General features: G+C 41.9%; 1 protein-coding gene across 1 annotated transcript in view; it reads left to right on the top strand.

The window, feature by feature from the left end:
- MYO10 (myosin X) overlaps nt 1-17,236 on the top strand; it is a 200,490-nt gene that overhangs the window by 70,356 nt on the left and 112,898 nt on the right. The window contains exon 3 of the mRNA XM_017653599.3: nt 9,252-9,410. Within this exon, the coding sequence (XP_017509088.2) occupies nt 9,252-9,410 (159 nt within the window). The remainder of the gene's footprint in view (nt 1-9,251; nt 9,411-17,236) is intronic.

The following is a 17,236-nucleotide window of genomic DNA, read 5'->3' on the forward strand; positions in this document are numbered from 1 at the left end:
GCCTTTCTGCCTCTTGTAATCCTGCCAGTAAATCTGGTAGCGTTTTCTGGTCATCTCTAGAGACTTCTTTGGCAGTGGGTGGGGTTGGCATCCAGGGAAGGGGTGGGAGCTCATTATTCTGCATTCCAAGCTATTGTGCTTTGTTGATAATCTTCCCTGTTATCCCTTGGGTGATGTGTTTTCTCCTTGTTCTTGTACAAGTTTGAGCCAAGCTGACCTTTTGCCCCCTTTGTAGATGTTTTACCATAGTAATAGCCAAAAATGACTTTTGGTTTCAGTCTGCTATCTGGAATCATTCTGATTCTATTTCTGTTTGCTGAATTAGTGAATATTTGGCTTGGTATCTCTTAATTCTTAACACTTGGAAAATGAGTGACATGCAAAAAGTATTGCTTAAAGCGAGGGTTCATAAAATTTATTTTATTCTGTTTTAAAACTCTAAAATGTGTGCATATTTGGCTCAGATAGGCCTTTTTCATTTCACTTAGTAGCAGCCAAGGGATTACCATCATATTCAGTTTGAGGCAGTTTCAAGGCAGCCAGTAATCGAAAAATGTTGATTTACAACTCAGACTCTTTGGAGTTAAGATTTAGATGACAAATACAAGGTGCTACTTGTGTGATTTCAGACCTTAGAAGAGCAGCCCAGAAATGTTAAAAATTTTTAGGAAGTAGGGAGAGGCATACAAAAGTATAACAAGCAAAATTAAGAATACCTACAAGCTACATCTTACTATGTTGATAGAGAGTAACTGCACCGTAGGGGGTGAGGATTCAATAATATGGGTAACTGTAGAACCACTGTATTGTATATTTGAAACTAACATGAGAGTGTGTATCAACAACACTTAAAAAAAAAAGCTTGAAACCCATTATTAGAGTTCTGTTATCTTCCAGTCTTTTTGCATGTATTTAAACATTTTTTTTTAGTTACACAGAGAACATTTTGTTTTACGATCATTGTAGATCTACATGCATTTGTAAGCATTACGGAGAGATCCCCTGTCCCATTTACCTGGTTTCCCTCAGTAACAACTTGCAAAGCTCTGCCACACCATTGCAACCAGGGTACAGACGCACATAGAGGTGAGACACAGGACCTTTCCTTTATTTTGCCTTTTTGTGGCCAAATCTATTGCTCTCCTGCTCCCACTCCACACTTAACCTCTGGCAACCAGCAGTCTGTCCTCAATTCTCTATAATTTTGTCATTTCAAGAATATTATATAAATGGAATCATACACTGTATAACTTTCTGGGACAGACTTTTTCAGCTTTTGCCTATGACAGGAGGAGCTGCCAAAAATGTGTGCAAGTTATTGTGCAAACATTAGTTTTCATTTACTTTGCCTGAGAGTACAGTTGCTGGTGTGTGTTCATGTGTGTGGGTGTGCATGCATTTAAAAAATTAGACCTAGGATACTATGTGCATAGTATAATTGTATCATTCATTTATTTTACAGTGCTAAAATGAAAAAAATATTTCTATATAGTGATCTTTTACTTAACACTAAATTCTTCAACATGGAAAGACTGGCTCGACAGGCATGAATCTTGGTAGGCTTGGCCCTCATGTTGGTGTAAGCAGCAGGAAAGTTTTATGCACATCCTAGCACAGCTGTGGCGACAATTATGGTTTTCTTTGTGCACATTTTCTTAAAAAATTTTTATGAATTAAAGAAGTAATATAGTTTAGCATTTAAAAGAAATCTGTACACAGTTCTATAAAATCACAATTCCTCATGTTGGGTATAAATTCCAGTTTGAGATCAGCTTTTCCTTACTTTGCAAGTACTCTATAATGTTCTTGTGTAGGGGTGTGGGGGTGCATGTGTGCATGTGCATACTAGCTCATTCCTACTCAACTTACTAGAGCAGTTAACTTTTTTCCCCAAAGCTTACCACCAGTCAGGGCCAGTGTCCCCTCTGGGTCCTCCTGGTTAGGGGGTGGTTACCTGGGCAAGTGAGTTAGTAGCATTTGGCACTGTTGGTGGTGGCACAGCTCTGTCTCTCCTTGGGCGGATAGGCGGGCTGTCCACTGACGAGCTGCCCCGGTGTTGTAGACTTCTCCAACTCAGTCCTGTCGGTCAGCCTGCAGACCACAGTGTCATCAGGAAGATTTGTGCCCTGGGGTTGAGGTTTCCCACCCAGGAACTGACCTGCCAGAGCTGCCTGCCCTTGGTGGGTTGTGTGTATCATCACTGATACATTTGGTGGTGCGATACTGAGTACACCAGAGTGGGGAGAAACACTCCATTTTGGGGACAACAGTATGTGTAGCAATCACTGCTGGGAGTGATTTGGGCATTGTTTACCTGTGGGGTTAGAGAGTTGATTTCATTGGATTGCATTTTGTAGTGAGAGTCTTCCTTGTATCTTTAGAAAAACAGTCTCTGTCACACTTGGTTTTAGAGCTTTCTGTGGTAATGAGTAAGTAAAGAATCTACCCCTCCTTCACCCCTTTAGGCAGAGGGCAGATGCCACTGGGGGGCTCTGGCCCCCATGTCCTGTCCTGCCGCAGCCACACTCCACAATCCAGCTGCTCGGCGAGGCCCCGCCTTTGCGCCTGCTCTTCCCTGCCTGTGGTCTGTTACATGTGGCTGGTCCTCACTGTACCTGGGTATTTCCTGTTACAGCCCACCATGCCCCTTGGGAGGTTGCCTCCTTATTTCTCTGATCCCTCAGTGGTCCGTAAGCTCTTTGAAGGAGGGGCCGTTTAACTCATGGTTGTATTCCCAGGTCCAGTTCATAGCCTGGGACGAATGACTCCGGGATCCAGAGAGAATAAATGAAACATAGAATGAATGAATGAATGAATGAATGAGAGATTGAACCCAACAGGCTGGAGAGGCAGTGCACCATAGTGTGTTCTGTCCCCGTCCTTGCCCTTTGCCTAGCATCCAAAAAAGTCAGACAGCTCTTTCCCATTTACTCCATTGAGGGTACCCAGGGACTCCCAGAGAGTATGTGGTAGAGCTGGAATTCAGAAGGCTCTTACTGTGCTTGTGTCCTTCTAAGGTCTGACTCCAACGGGCATGCTTTTCCACAATCCCAAGGAACTGAATGCTAGCTGTGTTGTGTGCTGTTGGTTAGGCTTCCTAACTTCTCTGATTCTTTGTGAATTCACAAGGAATCAGAGAACAAAGCAACAGTGTTTCTTCTCTTGCTGAGGGTCAAACAAGGTACTATAATCTATGTGCCTGATACGTGCAGCCAGCACTCTAGGACCAGTTCCCTCTGCCCAGGCCTCTTCCTCATTTTTTCCCCCCAAAATGCCATGCATCATGCTACACTGTGTATTGAAAACCTGATGAAAATCAAATGACTTAATTTCACAAACTAGTTCGAGTCTTTGAAAAAGAAAACATCAATCTTTGTTTTATCTGTATTTTGTAGTTATCCAAGAAACTCACCCAAGGGAGGTTCAAGTAACAGTATTTATATAAAAATGCTTCTATCCCCCTGTGCCATGTAATTAAGATGCTAATAAGCCTACAATAAATTTGAGCTGAAAGCAAAGCACGGCTGCCAGTTTTTCCCTGCGTGCTAGGAGAACTGGCATGCGTAATTCTGCTTCTGATTATATTCCAGTGAAACTTTCTGGTGGACTTTACGTTTTTGTGCCCCAACTATTTTCTATGGTCTCCTGAGGCAGTAGCGAAAACAAGTCGAAAGCAGATTTTCATTAAGCAGATGCTTCCTCCTTAGAGTTCTCCTAAGAGTGCAGCCCCTGAAGGCAACTGAAGCTTAACAGGAGGACGCTCATTTTCGTTTATATGATTGGTTATTTTAGCTACATGTCAGGAGGCAGAAGTTGTAACTTTTGTGCTTGATCTGATTGTACTTGAAATCAGGAGTTAATGAATGAATAAATGAAAGAAAAAAGGAACGTAAATTAAAAAAGGCCCCCTCAAAAACAGTGTAGAATCCCAGGGGAAATCTACACAAGGCCAGCCAGATCTGTGTAAGGGATTAAAATAGAAGAAGAAAGTATGTTGTCAAATAGTTTTTATCAGCATAGAGGTCAAGATCATAGTAAAAAAAATGTAGAATTAAATGTGTAACCCTCCCTTTTGCTCAATCCCATCTTCCGCACAGCTGGAGTTCAGGCTCTTATCTAAAGAGTCGGGCTCCTCCATCTGTGCCAAGACTCTTGATTATTTCCTTACAGCCTGTTCTGCATTGTTCCTTGAGCTGTATCCCTTCATAGGGACAGATACCTTTTTGATTCTCATTGGTGCCAATTGCTGTGACTTACCGCATTGTTTTAGTTTTCACAGTAATTCGATGAGTTGGGTATCACTGTAATCATTCTTACTTCATAGATGGGGAGAATCATGGGCAAGGAAAGTTAAGTATGTGGCTCATTGTCCCTGAGCCATAAAGAAACTTAGATCTAGGAGAAATGAGTCCGACCAGATCCGCCTCTCCTTATTGTATCCTATACCCATTTGGAAGGCCAGGACCATTTATTGAGTCTGTTTAGTGGGCAAGGCTGGGTGGGCACTGGGGAAATAAGACCAGGATGCTGCTTGCCCTTGGGGAGTTTTCAAACTGGTTTGCAAACTGTAATAGTGAAGTATGAAATCAGTTTAGAGGGTTACAGCCAGCATTTAAAAGAAACAGAGTGGAAAATACTGGGATGCATTGAACACTGTGATATGTGTTTTTTGTGTACAGTAGTTTGCAGTGTAAAATATTTCATGCTGTAGTTTGTGGTCAAGAGTTGAAAGATGCCCCAGGGGTCCCAGGGTGTGGGTGAGGAGTCTTTTATTTTAAATAAAACAGATTAGATAAGTGATTATACACTGTCATAAGGAGCTATGAAGACAGCACCCATGACAGAATAAGGGGGATCATGGCAGGGTCTCCCTTATTCTCACATGCTCACAGAATAAGTGGTCTCCAGGCAAGACCACTGGTGCCTCCTGGGAGTGTAGTGTTTGTGCTGAGAACTCAAGGAGCAGACAGCAGGATGTGAGTGGCCCTGACAAGTGGGACAAAAGTAGAAATACTATGGACCATATTATCTGACCATATGCAGTACAGTTATAAAATACATAACAGAAATAACAGCAAACCGCAGTGCCTAGAAACCACACCATTGCCCTCATCACCATCAGTCACCTGTAACCGGCGCAGAAGGAAGAATCCAAAGCCAAATTATGTCATAGTGCCATGCTGATTGAGATTTACCTCCACTCAATGTTTTTCTTTCTTTGTTACGTTTTTTTTGTTTCTTTTTATGTTTTATGAAAGGCTTTGCTTGTAGGCTTTGGCTCCCTCATCCCTTCTTGTATCTACCTAGACATTTGCTTGGTTGGTGTGTCAAGGCATTTCTAGATCGGGTGTCTCAACGGTGACACTCCTGACCCTTGGGCTAGGTAATTCCCTGATGTTCAGCAGCACTCTGGCCATCACTGACTTGATACCAGTAGCACCTTTCCCATCTCATCCAGTATGACAACCAAAAATGTTTGCAAACAGTGCCAGGTGTCCCCTGGGTGGGGCAGCGGGGAGGGGGCAGAAGGGAGAACGACTCCAGAGGAAATTCTAGGCTAGCATGAGATGAAGTTGGCCCAGACTGAGAATCCCCTCTGACCGTCAGTCTGTCAGGACAGGACGTGATAGGATTTTTGTTTCCTTTTTCTTTTTCTTCAATTGGAAAAGTTAGATTATATGACTGGAGGTTCCTGTTGACATTTACTAAGAGAAATCTGTATATACAACTCTGTACTTGAAACTATGGTATTAGCATGGTGTGGGGGATTCCTTGCAACACAGAGGATACTACCCCAAGGTTAAAAATAAAAGGCGATTGATAATGGCTCAGTTTTTTACCTGACTCCCTGCCTTTTTGTTTTTCATACAATTGGACCTAGCGTTCCGCAAGCCTTCTTTGAGTTGTTTTTCCAATAGTGTTGATTGGTTCCCTTTGTTCTGTTCCCATGCTTAATCCAGTCCATCTTGTGACCAGAGGCTTGTGTTTCTATAACAGGAGCTATTTGTTCTGAGGCCCCATTTTCTCTAAGTTAAGTTCCTGTCTATTAATCTCCTATATTTTGCTCTATTTCTTAACTTTTCCACCTTTCTCCTAGTATATGCTCCATTGAAGTAACTCAGTTTGAGTTGGGTTTTTAGGAATACATTTTGTTATTTTGGCTGTCAGTTCCTGAAAAATTCCTATGAAAACAATTCTATTCAAGCTAGAATTTTTTGCTGGTTGGGAATTAGTTGCTTGCAACTAATTCCACGCTAATTGTGGCCACATAGAAGTGGCTTTTGATAGTTCAAGGGGCTCTACTTAAAAACTTTTGAATAAGATTTTGGGTTTTGCCTTTGAAATCTTTCTAAAGTATGTGTGTTCACGCACACTGGTTGAACAGCCATTCAACCAGTGTGCGTGAATACCCTGAACATGGGGGGGGTTCAATCCCTTAGGGTTTTTCCTTTGATGTTAGTGAGGCTGCCCTTGAATACCTGCTAGAAAGTTCCCCTCTTGACACTTATGTCCTTTCCCTCATTTATGTCTTTTTAGACATTCATCACCATCTGTGATACTAGGTCTTTACTTATATATTTTTCTTTTTCTTTACCCTTATTGGAATTTAAGTTATATTCCCAAAGTTGAATGAATGGATTTTCTTAATTTTTCAGACATTTATTTAGCACCTTCAATGTGCCAGGCACCTTTATGAAATCTTCGCAAATATTTACCCATCTCAGAATGGGTGGCTATCCTTGCCTGTCTTCATAAATACTATACTGTCCCACTTTTCTTTGAAATAGTCATTGTTTTGAGAAACTACCAGTCCTCTGCTCTATCTCAGCACGATGTTTCGTTTTTCTGTTGATAGCCTCTTGTTTATGTACCTATTATCTTTGATCATGATTCTGTTACCTTGAGGTCATGAGAAGGACTAGTTCCAGGTCTCTTGATTTTCCCACTCCTGGAATGGGCATGTGCTCATGTTTAATTTACAGTGTACTCCCAGAAACATGAGCAAGTCAAATGTATGAAGGTGGAGAGCTCTGTTTACGCTTTACAGCCATTTCTTCAGTGACCACATGCCCAGCTCTCAGCTGTGTACTTGGGCTCATGAATTCTCTTGCTGCCCAGGGCATTAAAAAAGACAAATGTTTCCAAGTAAGTATTATTAAATATATATGTTTGTAGTGTATAAGTGTTGTATATATGATTATTTCCAAAAAGCAGAATCAATATAAATACAATAATTTTAGCATTCTAAATTACTTCTGTTAAATTCTGGAATCCTCAATATACTCAGACAATTTGTGGAAGTTGTTTTTATGTTGGAAGGACTTGCTGATGGTTACTCTGCAGGATTTGATTCTGTCATTTTGTCCTATAAGAAAATTTTCCTGGGGAACTTGAGTAGCAGCCTGCCCGTCGTGTTGGCAGTAGTTGGGAGCAAGCAGAGCGAGGAGAGACCCTCCCAGTGTGTGCTGGAAGCAGAGGGGTGACACAGGGCTCCTCTTTGTCCCCCTCAGCGGGCCAGTTCCCCGAGCCACACAGGATCAGCTCTGAGCCCACCCTCACAGGTCACTTTGGACGGAAGGCCCAAGAACCCTGCCCAGTTATAGTGTTTCTGGAAGTCTGCTTCGGTGGGCATCATGGGCATGTGGCAAGCTGAGGAGGGGCAAAGTTTCAGCTGCTCACTTCTGGTATTTTCCCGGTTGCCCGAACAAAACTTCTGCGCTTAGCCTAAGTCTGTTTCTTGAACTTCCTCCCGTGGTATTTGTAAGTTCAAATGAAAGGTCAGTGTTTTAAGTGGTTCTACACTCTTGAATGTTTCTGTGCATTTTTCTTTACTACCTTATTATCCTGGCTGTGGCACACCCCACCCTTGCACTCCCTCAGCGGGCCCCAGGCCTGTTCTGCCCTGTGGGGTGCTTAACGTGGCAGGGCTGGACACCCCGCAGCAAGGTGGTGCCCCTGGATAGACTCATCTGGTGGCTGGCTGAGCCCAGGAAGCAGCTGGGGAGAGTGGCTGCTCCTCAGAAGAGAGGGCTGGGCGTCTTCTGCCCTGGCCTCGAGCAGTATCTCAGGACTGGTTTTGACCAACTCTTGTGGTTCATGTGGCAATGCCCTGCTAAAGTTTTAATTTATCTTCTGAAAAATAAAACATCCCATTTTTCGGCTTATGAAAACCATTGGATTGGTACTTTGGCTTTTCTTAGTGTGTCATTCTCTTTTGCAATAACATACCATTTGTTGCCATGTAGGCAACTGGTCAATATTTAAAAATAGAACTCCCTATTCAAAAAGTTCTGCAAAGACTATTCCAGAAAGTTCTGTGTGTGTATATGGACACGTGTATGTACATTATTCATGTTATGTAAGTCTCACATCTTAGTATTTTAAGGATAAATATATTAAAAGTATTAAATGAATAAATATGGAGTAGACACCATAGTCAAATGGTTGTTTTTTTGTACATGAGTTTGTATGTAAAGCTGGTCAAACTTTATTCAGTAGGTGGAGCTTGACTCGATGTGATCAATCCTATACCAAATCAGTTATGATGAAACAGCACTGAATAGGTTTTAGAAGCATGCAAATTCAATAATCATTCTTGCAATATCACCTAACCCATGTATGTGCTGTAATGTGTATATAGTACTTGTCACAGTGTTTGGAATTTTACGAAAGATAGGCTGTGAAGCAAACTGATTTTATTTTAAATCTGAGAGGGATTTGTTTTGCCTGAAGATGACTTTAGTGCTGTATATCCCAGCTATGTGGGGATAGGGTCCAAGCATATTTTTCAAATGGCTTGTGAAGACATGTTCCAATCTCTGAACAAATATATAGACTATATGTTGAAGTTATATAATACTTAAGCTGACGAGTTTGTTATGAAGCTTTGAAATATGTTGCATAGGTCCATGTGAAACATGAGGTAGTGAAACCAGCTGGGTTAGCCAGTTCCTTAACTGTTACTAATTTATACCAAATGGAGAAATATGCAGAGAAGTGAACTGTAAATTTGTAATTTCTGTGATGCCTGGAGGATGGTTATTATGTGAACTAATATCTTTCAGGAACATCTAATAACAATTGTCAAAATCACTGATTACTCAAAAATATATAGGTGGCACCAAAAAATGAAGTTCTCTGCAGTAAATTTTTCATTGGTCAATTCAGGATCTTGTTGCTGAATTGGTACTGAAATTGTAAGTTGAGGAAACCATTGCCAAAAACTAAATTGAATTCATTCTCCCCTTTAGGTATTCACTTACAAGCAGAGCACAATTACGCACCAGAAGGTGACAGCTATGCACCCCATGAACGAAGAGGGTGTCGATGACATGGCCACCTTGACAGAGCTCCACGGGGGTTCCATCATGCATAACTTACACCAGAGATATAAGAGGAATCAAATATATGTAAGTGTCACTTTAATTCCCTTAAAAAATTCCTCCGGTTTGAATGTTTGAGAGTATTTCCTGCCTTTTGAGAACCTCTAGCTACTTGAAGTGAAACTGTATTTTCAGGTGCTTTGCCAAATTAGAAATGTGGTTCAATAAATCATGTTCTCGTGTTCATTGCCTAGATTACTTATGTTGAAAAGTAATTTGACCTCTTTGGAATGCTTTCTATTTGTAAGTGGTGTATTATGTGAGGAAGTCACTTAGCGTGGTTTGATTTCCTCAATTAAGGTCTGGAGACAAAATGCAGATTGGCTGACAAGCATATCTGAGCTCAAGCTTTTCAATCTTGATTTTTCTCTCTTTTATTTTTAGGGTGCATTCTTTTTTTAAATTAAAGTATCATTGATACACAATCCTATGAAGGTTTCACATGAACAACATTCACTCATATTAAGTCCTCACCCTCATATTAAGTCACTGTCCATCAGCATAGTAAGATGCTATAGACATTACTTGTCTTCGTGCTGTACTGCCTTCCAGTGACCTACCTATATTGTGATTGTGAATTTTAGTGCTCCTTAACCCCCTTCTCCCTCCCACCCATCCTCTTAAATCCCTTCCCTTTGGTAACTCTAGTCCCTTCTTGGAGTCTGAGTCCGCTGCTGTTTTGTTCCTTCAGTTTTGCTTTGTTTTTGCACTCCACAAATGAGCAGTCATTTGGTACTTGTCTTTCTCTGCCTGGCTTATTTCATGGAGTATAATACACTCTAGCTCCATTCATGTTGTCGTAAATGGTAGGATTTGTTTCTTTTTATGGCTGAATAGTATTCCATTGTGCATATGTACCATCTCTTCTTTATCCATTCATCTACTGATGGATACTTAGATTGCTTCCATATCTTGGCTATTGTAAATAGTGCAGTGATAAACATAGGGGTGCATCTGTCTTTTTCAAACTGGAGTGCTGCATTCTTAGGGTAAATTCCTAGAAGTGGAATTCCTGGGTCAAATGGTATTTCTATTTTGAGCATTCTGAGGAACCTCCATATTGCTTTCCACAATGGTTGAACTATTTTACATTCCCACCAGCAAAGTAGGAGGGTTCCCCTTTCTCCACATCCTCACCAGCATTTGTTGTTCCTAGTCTTTTTGAATGTTGGCCATCCTAACTGGTGTGAGGTGATATCTCATTGTGGTTTTAATTTGCATTTCCCTGATAATTAGCGATGTGGAGCATCTTTTCATGTGCCTATTGGCCATCTGAATTTCTTCTTTGGAGAAGTGTCGGTTCATATCCTCCACCCATTTCTTAGTAGGGTTATTTGTTTTTTTGAGTGTTGAGGCATGTGAGTTCTTTATATATTTTGGATGTTAACCCCTTATTGGATAAGTCTTTTATGAATATATACTCCTGTAGTGTGGGATGCCTTTTTGTTCTACTGATGGTGTCCTTTACAGAAGCTTTTTAGTTTGAGGTAGTTCCATTTGTTCATTTTTGTTTGTTTCCCTTACCCGAGGAGATGCGTTCAGGAAAAAGTTGCTCATGTTTATATATAAGAGATTTTTGCCTGTTTTCTTCTAAGAGTTTTATGGTTTCATGACTTACATTCAGGTCTTTGATCCATTTTGAGTTTACTTTTGTGTATGGAGTTAATTTATTATTAATCCAGTTTCATTCTCTTATGTGTAGCTGTCCAGTTTTGCCAATACCAGTTGTTGAAGAGGCTGTCATTTCCCCACTGTATATTCATGTCTCCTTTATCATATATTAATTGACCATATATGTGTGGGTTTGTATCTTGGTGCTCTATTCTGTTCCATTAATCTATGGGTCTGTTCTTATGCCAGGAGCAAATTGTTTGGATTACTGTGTCTTTGTAGTAGAGCTTGAAGTCAGGGAGAATAGTACCCCAGCTTTATTCTTCTCAGGATTGCTTTGGATATTCAGAGTCTCTTGTGGTTCCATATGAATTTTAAAACTATTTGTTCTGGTTTGTTGAAGAATGCTGTTGGTATTTTGATAGGGATTGCATTGAATCTGTAGATTGCTTTAGGCAGGATGGCCATTTTGACAGTATTAATTTTTCCAATCCATGAACACAGAATCTATTTCCTTTTATTGGGGTCTTTAATCTCTCTCATGAATGTCTTGTAGTTTTCAGGGTGTAGGTCTTTCACTTCTTTGGTTAGGTTTATTCCTAGGTATTTTATTCACTTCCTTGGTTATGTTTATTCCTAGGTATGGAATTGTAAATGGAATTGTTTTCCTGATTTCTCTTTCTGCTAATTCATTGTTAGTATACAGGAATGCAACAGATTTCTGTGTATTAATTTTGTACCCTATAACTTTGCTGAATTCAGTTATTCTACCAGTTTTTTGGTACTTGATTTTTCTTTTTAAGGATTTTTTGCTGGCTCTGGAGCCCATCCAGGGGGTCTATTTGGATTCAAGGAAACCCATCTTGTATGTAGGAATGCTATTTTGAGTGGAGACTTGTCCATCAAAAGCAGCGTGCATGTTTTTCTCTCCACTTTTATGAAACATGACTATATATTATAAAAGTAGTATTTAAAAATCACTTCTATAATAATCATTTTTGTACAGTAAAGTACATTTTTTTATCTGTGAAGGTTGATTGGCCCACAAATTTTATCTTTTTCATCTGCTTGTTTGCAAATGGGCAACTGCTTACACTTGTTTTTCTTATCCAGTCAAATTTATAGTTTCTTTAAAAACCCAAATTTTTAATACTGTGAAAACATCTTATGTTTTAATAAATTTTATTCTTTAGGAGTTAATTTTGCCAATATGTTTGTGATTATGATGAATAATAATATCAGCCTTTATAATGGCTAGTAGGTGCTAACTAAAATTCAAGGCATGCTTAGTATTTAGGTTCCTCCAATTTATCTACCCTAAAACGGTAGAGGAGACCTGAGAAAGAGGGAGAATTAAATATTGTGGGCTTAATGCTTAATTTTACTGTTTTATTTTTAATGCTTATTTGCCTTTTTTTACATTGCTAACATGTCACTTTTGCCTTGTTGACCTAATGTTCACCAAACGTGTTCAAGCAAACAGTGCTGGCTAGAGAAATTCAGTTGTGATCTAGTCCTCTTGAGTGACTGAGCTCGCTAATGTCTTGAGCTTAGTCTTTATATTACAGTGTTTTCCGTATGTTCTTCAGAAAAGGTAATGTTCATAAATGCTTATATAAAAGTTGTGTATTGTTGTGCATGTGCTGGCAAAATGTTCATTTACTCCTCTGTTCCCATCTCAAAACTCAAAGGTGAGCCGTGAACTCCTTCCCATGGAGTACCCACTGCACAGGTGTGCAGGCTGCTATGTACTGGATCTGTGTTTTCAGTACTACCTAACACTGTTCTGCAGCTGTTTATTTACATAGCAGTTTCCTTGCTCAGTTTTTCAAGATCTTAGCTATTTTGTCTTTCTTGAGCCAGGGACATTGCCAGACACCTGGTAGCTGTACAATAAATGTTTGTAAAATAAATGCCATACATATTAGAAATAACCCATGCTAATTAAAAATAAGTAAAACGAGTTAAAATTCCTTTTTTGGGTATGTGTCTTTTGTAGATGAATATTTTAGAACAGCTGTCTTTAGATGCAAGTTCTTATTACACACTTATTAGTCAAAAAAAAGTAAGTCAATTAGGAGGAAAAAGAAACTACCCAAGAGGTTTAAAAGGCAGAGCCTTTTAAAAGTTTTTTTTTCCCCCTCATCTTTTTCAAGATGCTTATGTTGAACCTGATAGCTAAATTGCCAAGGAAACCTTGTGAATAGGATCTTAGTCTTTTTTCCTGGAATGAGAATCTTTTTCCTCCCCTTTGAAAGAAAAACACAGGATTTTTATATACCCAATTGGCAGTTCAATTGAATTAATTATGCCTTTATATGCCTTCCTTTTGCCACTTTGATTTTCTTGTCATTGCAAACACAGTGGACACCATACCTGTCAGGCTCTGCCCCACTGAGATGAACCACTACCCCTTAGAATAACCACAGCTTTCCCACCCTTTATCCTGGCTCTGAGTGATGCCTGTCCATATCTTTAAAAGAGAAAAATTACATGACTTGTACCACAGGTGTTGTATTACTTTTTCTATTATTGCCATAGCAGATGGCCATGCCTACAGCAAAACAAACAACAGAAATTTTCTTACAATTCTGTAGCTCAGCAGACTGATAGGGGGCTCACCAGCTGAAAATCCAGTGTGGGCAGGGCACTGGTTCTTTCTGGGGCTCCTGCTTGTTCCTGTTGCTGGTGGAAGTCAGTTACTTGTGGCTAAAGGACTGTGGTCCCCATTTTCTCACTGGTTCTCAGTCAGCGGCTGTTCTCAGCTTCCAGAGGCCCCCTTCCCTCACCTTCACAGCCACGATGGTGGAGAACCTCTCATGTTCCACACCTCTGCTGCTGCTGCTCCACCTCATCTCTCTCTCTGACTGCCGTCAAGAAATCTCTCAGCTTTTAAGGATTCATATGATTAATTGGGTCCACCTGGATAATCTCCCATCTCAGTACTTAAGAGCTTAATCACGTCGTCACAGTGCCTTTGCCATGTGGCATCACAGTCACAGGTGTTCTGGGGATTAGGCATGGATGGCATGGGGGCTGGGGATGTCTTCTGTCTACCATAGATTCCTTCCTTTGAGTCCTATAACTGAGATAGATCACCTGAGGGGCCGGCCCACCACTCTGGACCTTGCATTATTTTGTTTGCTTTCTGGACTGAGCTGGCAGATTGCCCACACTGCTGATGGACAGACCTTTCTCCAGGTAGAGAGGTCCACTGCGTTGGGCTAAAAAGCACTGTTTGCTTTTTTCACTTGGGGACCACCCTTGTTGCCTGAAGACTTAACCAGAACCCAGTAAAATATTTTTCCTAGCTATTAGCATCCTCCTTTGAAATGGGGACAAGAGCTATCAAGGGAGAAAGCACTCAGAATAGGGAAATCAGTGTTGAGTCCTATTTTTCCCACAAACCTCCTCTTGGGCTATATGTTGATTGTTTAATTTTCCTGTGTGTCAGTGTTTTAAATTGTTTTTTTAAGAGGTCAGATGTCATAACCCCCAGTCTGACAGGCTGTTCTGAATCACATATGAAAGCTTTAGGAACCTTAAGCTTTGTACCTGTCTCCCCATCCTATTCGTCTAACACCACCAAACCATCTTTAGAAGGCTCCTTCCTGGGACATAGCCTTGTGTCCTTCAGGGCACGGGCTGTGTGAGCTTCTGTTTCACTGTGTGTGGGTCTGTGAGAATCTAGCCTTGCTGCCACTCCTGTTTGGGTCTGACACCCTGGGACCCCATCCCAAACACTTAACCCTGAGCCTCTTTCTCAGAACTCCCTGCCCCAGTGGCTTGACCCTTGGAGAGGGTTTGATGACGGTCCCACCCTCCTCTGTCTCTTCCCAGCATTGATGAGATGCACTGAGGCCAAGAGCCCTCGCTTGGAAGTCCTGAAGTCTCAGGGAGAGGAGAGCCAGGGTCTGTGGTACAGAGAGGAGAGTTGGGGAGAAAGTCGGAACTGGCTCCTAGAACCTCAGAGGGGTGGCAGTAGTGACACTGTAAAGGAAGAATAGAGCTGGTTTGAAGGAAAGGCTAGTGAGGCACCATATACAGAAATGGAGAGATGAGAGTGAATTTGGTGTGATGGCCTCACTAAATTGGGAAAAGATTGTGTTGCTTACAGAATCTGGTGTGTGTTGGGCCATTAGATGGGAGAGGCAGCTGGGGTCAGGACCCCTTGCTTGGGGCAGTGGTTCTCAACCAGGCCACACTGCCCTGGGGGATCTGGCAGTATCTGGAGGCCTTACTGGTTATGATAGTGGCATCTAGTGGGTAGAGGCCGGTAATGCCACTCCACACCTCACAGTGCCCAAGACATCCCCACACAGGTAGCTGGCCTGAGATGTCAGTAGTGCTGAGGTTGAGAAACCCTGGTTTACTTCCAGCTAGTCAGCAGCTTCCAGGCTTGTTAGTACAGAGGTGCTGCCATCTTTGTTAAAGGCTCTGGAAGAGAGAATTTCCCCAATAAAACTTTCAGGGGCATTGACAGGGAAGTGGTGGGATACAGGCTACTGGGAGCAGAATGGCCGAGAGAGTGCCGTGACAGCTCAGCGATGAGGAGATGGGGGATTCAGACCAGGGTAGAGATGGAAGGGGGCAGGAGCAGGACAGGAGAAGCGCAGGGGTGGAGGAGGCAGAAGGGTTGGCTGCGCTGCCTTAAGGCCCTAGCGGCCGTGGGGACATGGCGCCGATGGCCCTGACAGCTCCGCCCGGAGAGCCGAGAAGCCAGTGGGGCTGGATGCCGGCCCTACTGTATTCTCTGAGCCGGGATCATCATTTCAAATTGTTATGTACCCAGCACCTAAACACAGTGTTGACAAGACCAGAGGAGGTTTCTGTTGTAGTGAATGAAAGCCCCGTGTCCAGAGTGCAGGGTCTGCCAAGCAGCAAGCCCTGGGGGTGTGGCAGTTGTGTTTGTTTTCTGCTAAATGGAAGAGGAACACACCGTCTCCATTATAGGGTTTGTGGCGCTCTGGGTCAGTTGTGTGGAGAAGAAGCCTCTCCCAGCCCTGGAGAAATGCTCTGAACCACATCACGGGGAGAACAGCAGGGCCCTCCGAGGCCATCTGCAATTATGGTGTTGGGGTGGCTCCAGAGGAAACTTCTCTGTTCCACCCAGCCCTGTGGTTGGTTGGTTGGTTGGTCCGTCGGTCTTGCTGAACAAACAGTGCAGGGATCAGAAGCAACCAGGCCCATTTGAAGGAGCGGGGCTGTGTCTAAAGATAAATGCTTATGTGAGCACAAAGGTTGTTCACAGCTAATGTATTTTTGGGTGTTTCAAAAATACCCCCTGTGGTTAAGTGGCGTTCCAGATTGAATCTGCAGGCGTGTTGCATGATGTTCCTGAATTAACTTGGAAGCCTGCTTTGGTCAAGCAAAACATGTTCGCCCGCAGGAGCCGCAGGACCTACTGATTGCAGCACGGAGGTGAACTGAGTTCACCTGTTGGGCACTCCAGGCCACCTGCCCTGTTAAATGTAGGCAGACTGTGCCGTGGCATTTACTGTGTGTGGGACATGCAACTTCAAATCTGCATTTCATTTCCTTGAGTTGAATTTTCCCAAAGTAGATTTTCTTGGGGTTTGTTTCCATCCCTTTCGAAAGCCAGTGTCGAGTAACAGCATGCCTCTCACGGATTCAGGGATGGCCCGAAAACCGGATGGCCAGCAGTCTTGGCTTTTGTCTCCTGCTGGGAACAGCTGAACATGGTGTGGTTTGTCAGGGTGGGGTTTTTTTGGTTGTGTTTTTTTTTTTTTTCCACATGAAACCAGGACTGGTGTTGCCAAAAGATGATTGTAACCATCTGTCTGACTATATGTATTTTTATCCTTCACCAAACATCTATACTCTTGAGCAGCCACTTCCACATCAGCACACGATGGTGGCAGTTAAGAACTTTGTTCTTATGATTCTTTCTTTTCCCCTCTCTTCTTTTTGCCTCTCCTTTGAGTCAGAACCCTTTCAATAAGGAGGAAATTTGAGTCAGAAATTCACTCAAATGAAAATGTCACTTCTAAATTTAAAAGCTTGGCTTGAGTAACAACTTGAGTTATTGGTTATAATCTAGTTTTTCAACAAACTTGAATGCTGCTTAACAGTTTAAATTGTTTTGTTTAATTGAATAACGAAGGCAAACAATTTTGTTATATAGAAGGTAGCAGGCATAAGAGCATGAGAAACTCAGCTGAAAGCGTGAATTTATTTGGCGAATTGGTGGTCAAATAATGTGCCCACAATATTATCTACAT

The sequence above is a fragment of the Manis javanica genome, chromosome 1 (assembly GCF_040802235.1).
Source record: "Manis javanica isolate MJ-LG chromosome 1, MJ_LKY, whole genome shotgun sequence".
Taxonomy (NCBI): Eukaryota; Metazoa; Chordata; class Mammalia; order Pholidota; family Manidae; genus Manis; species Manis javanica.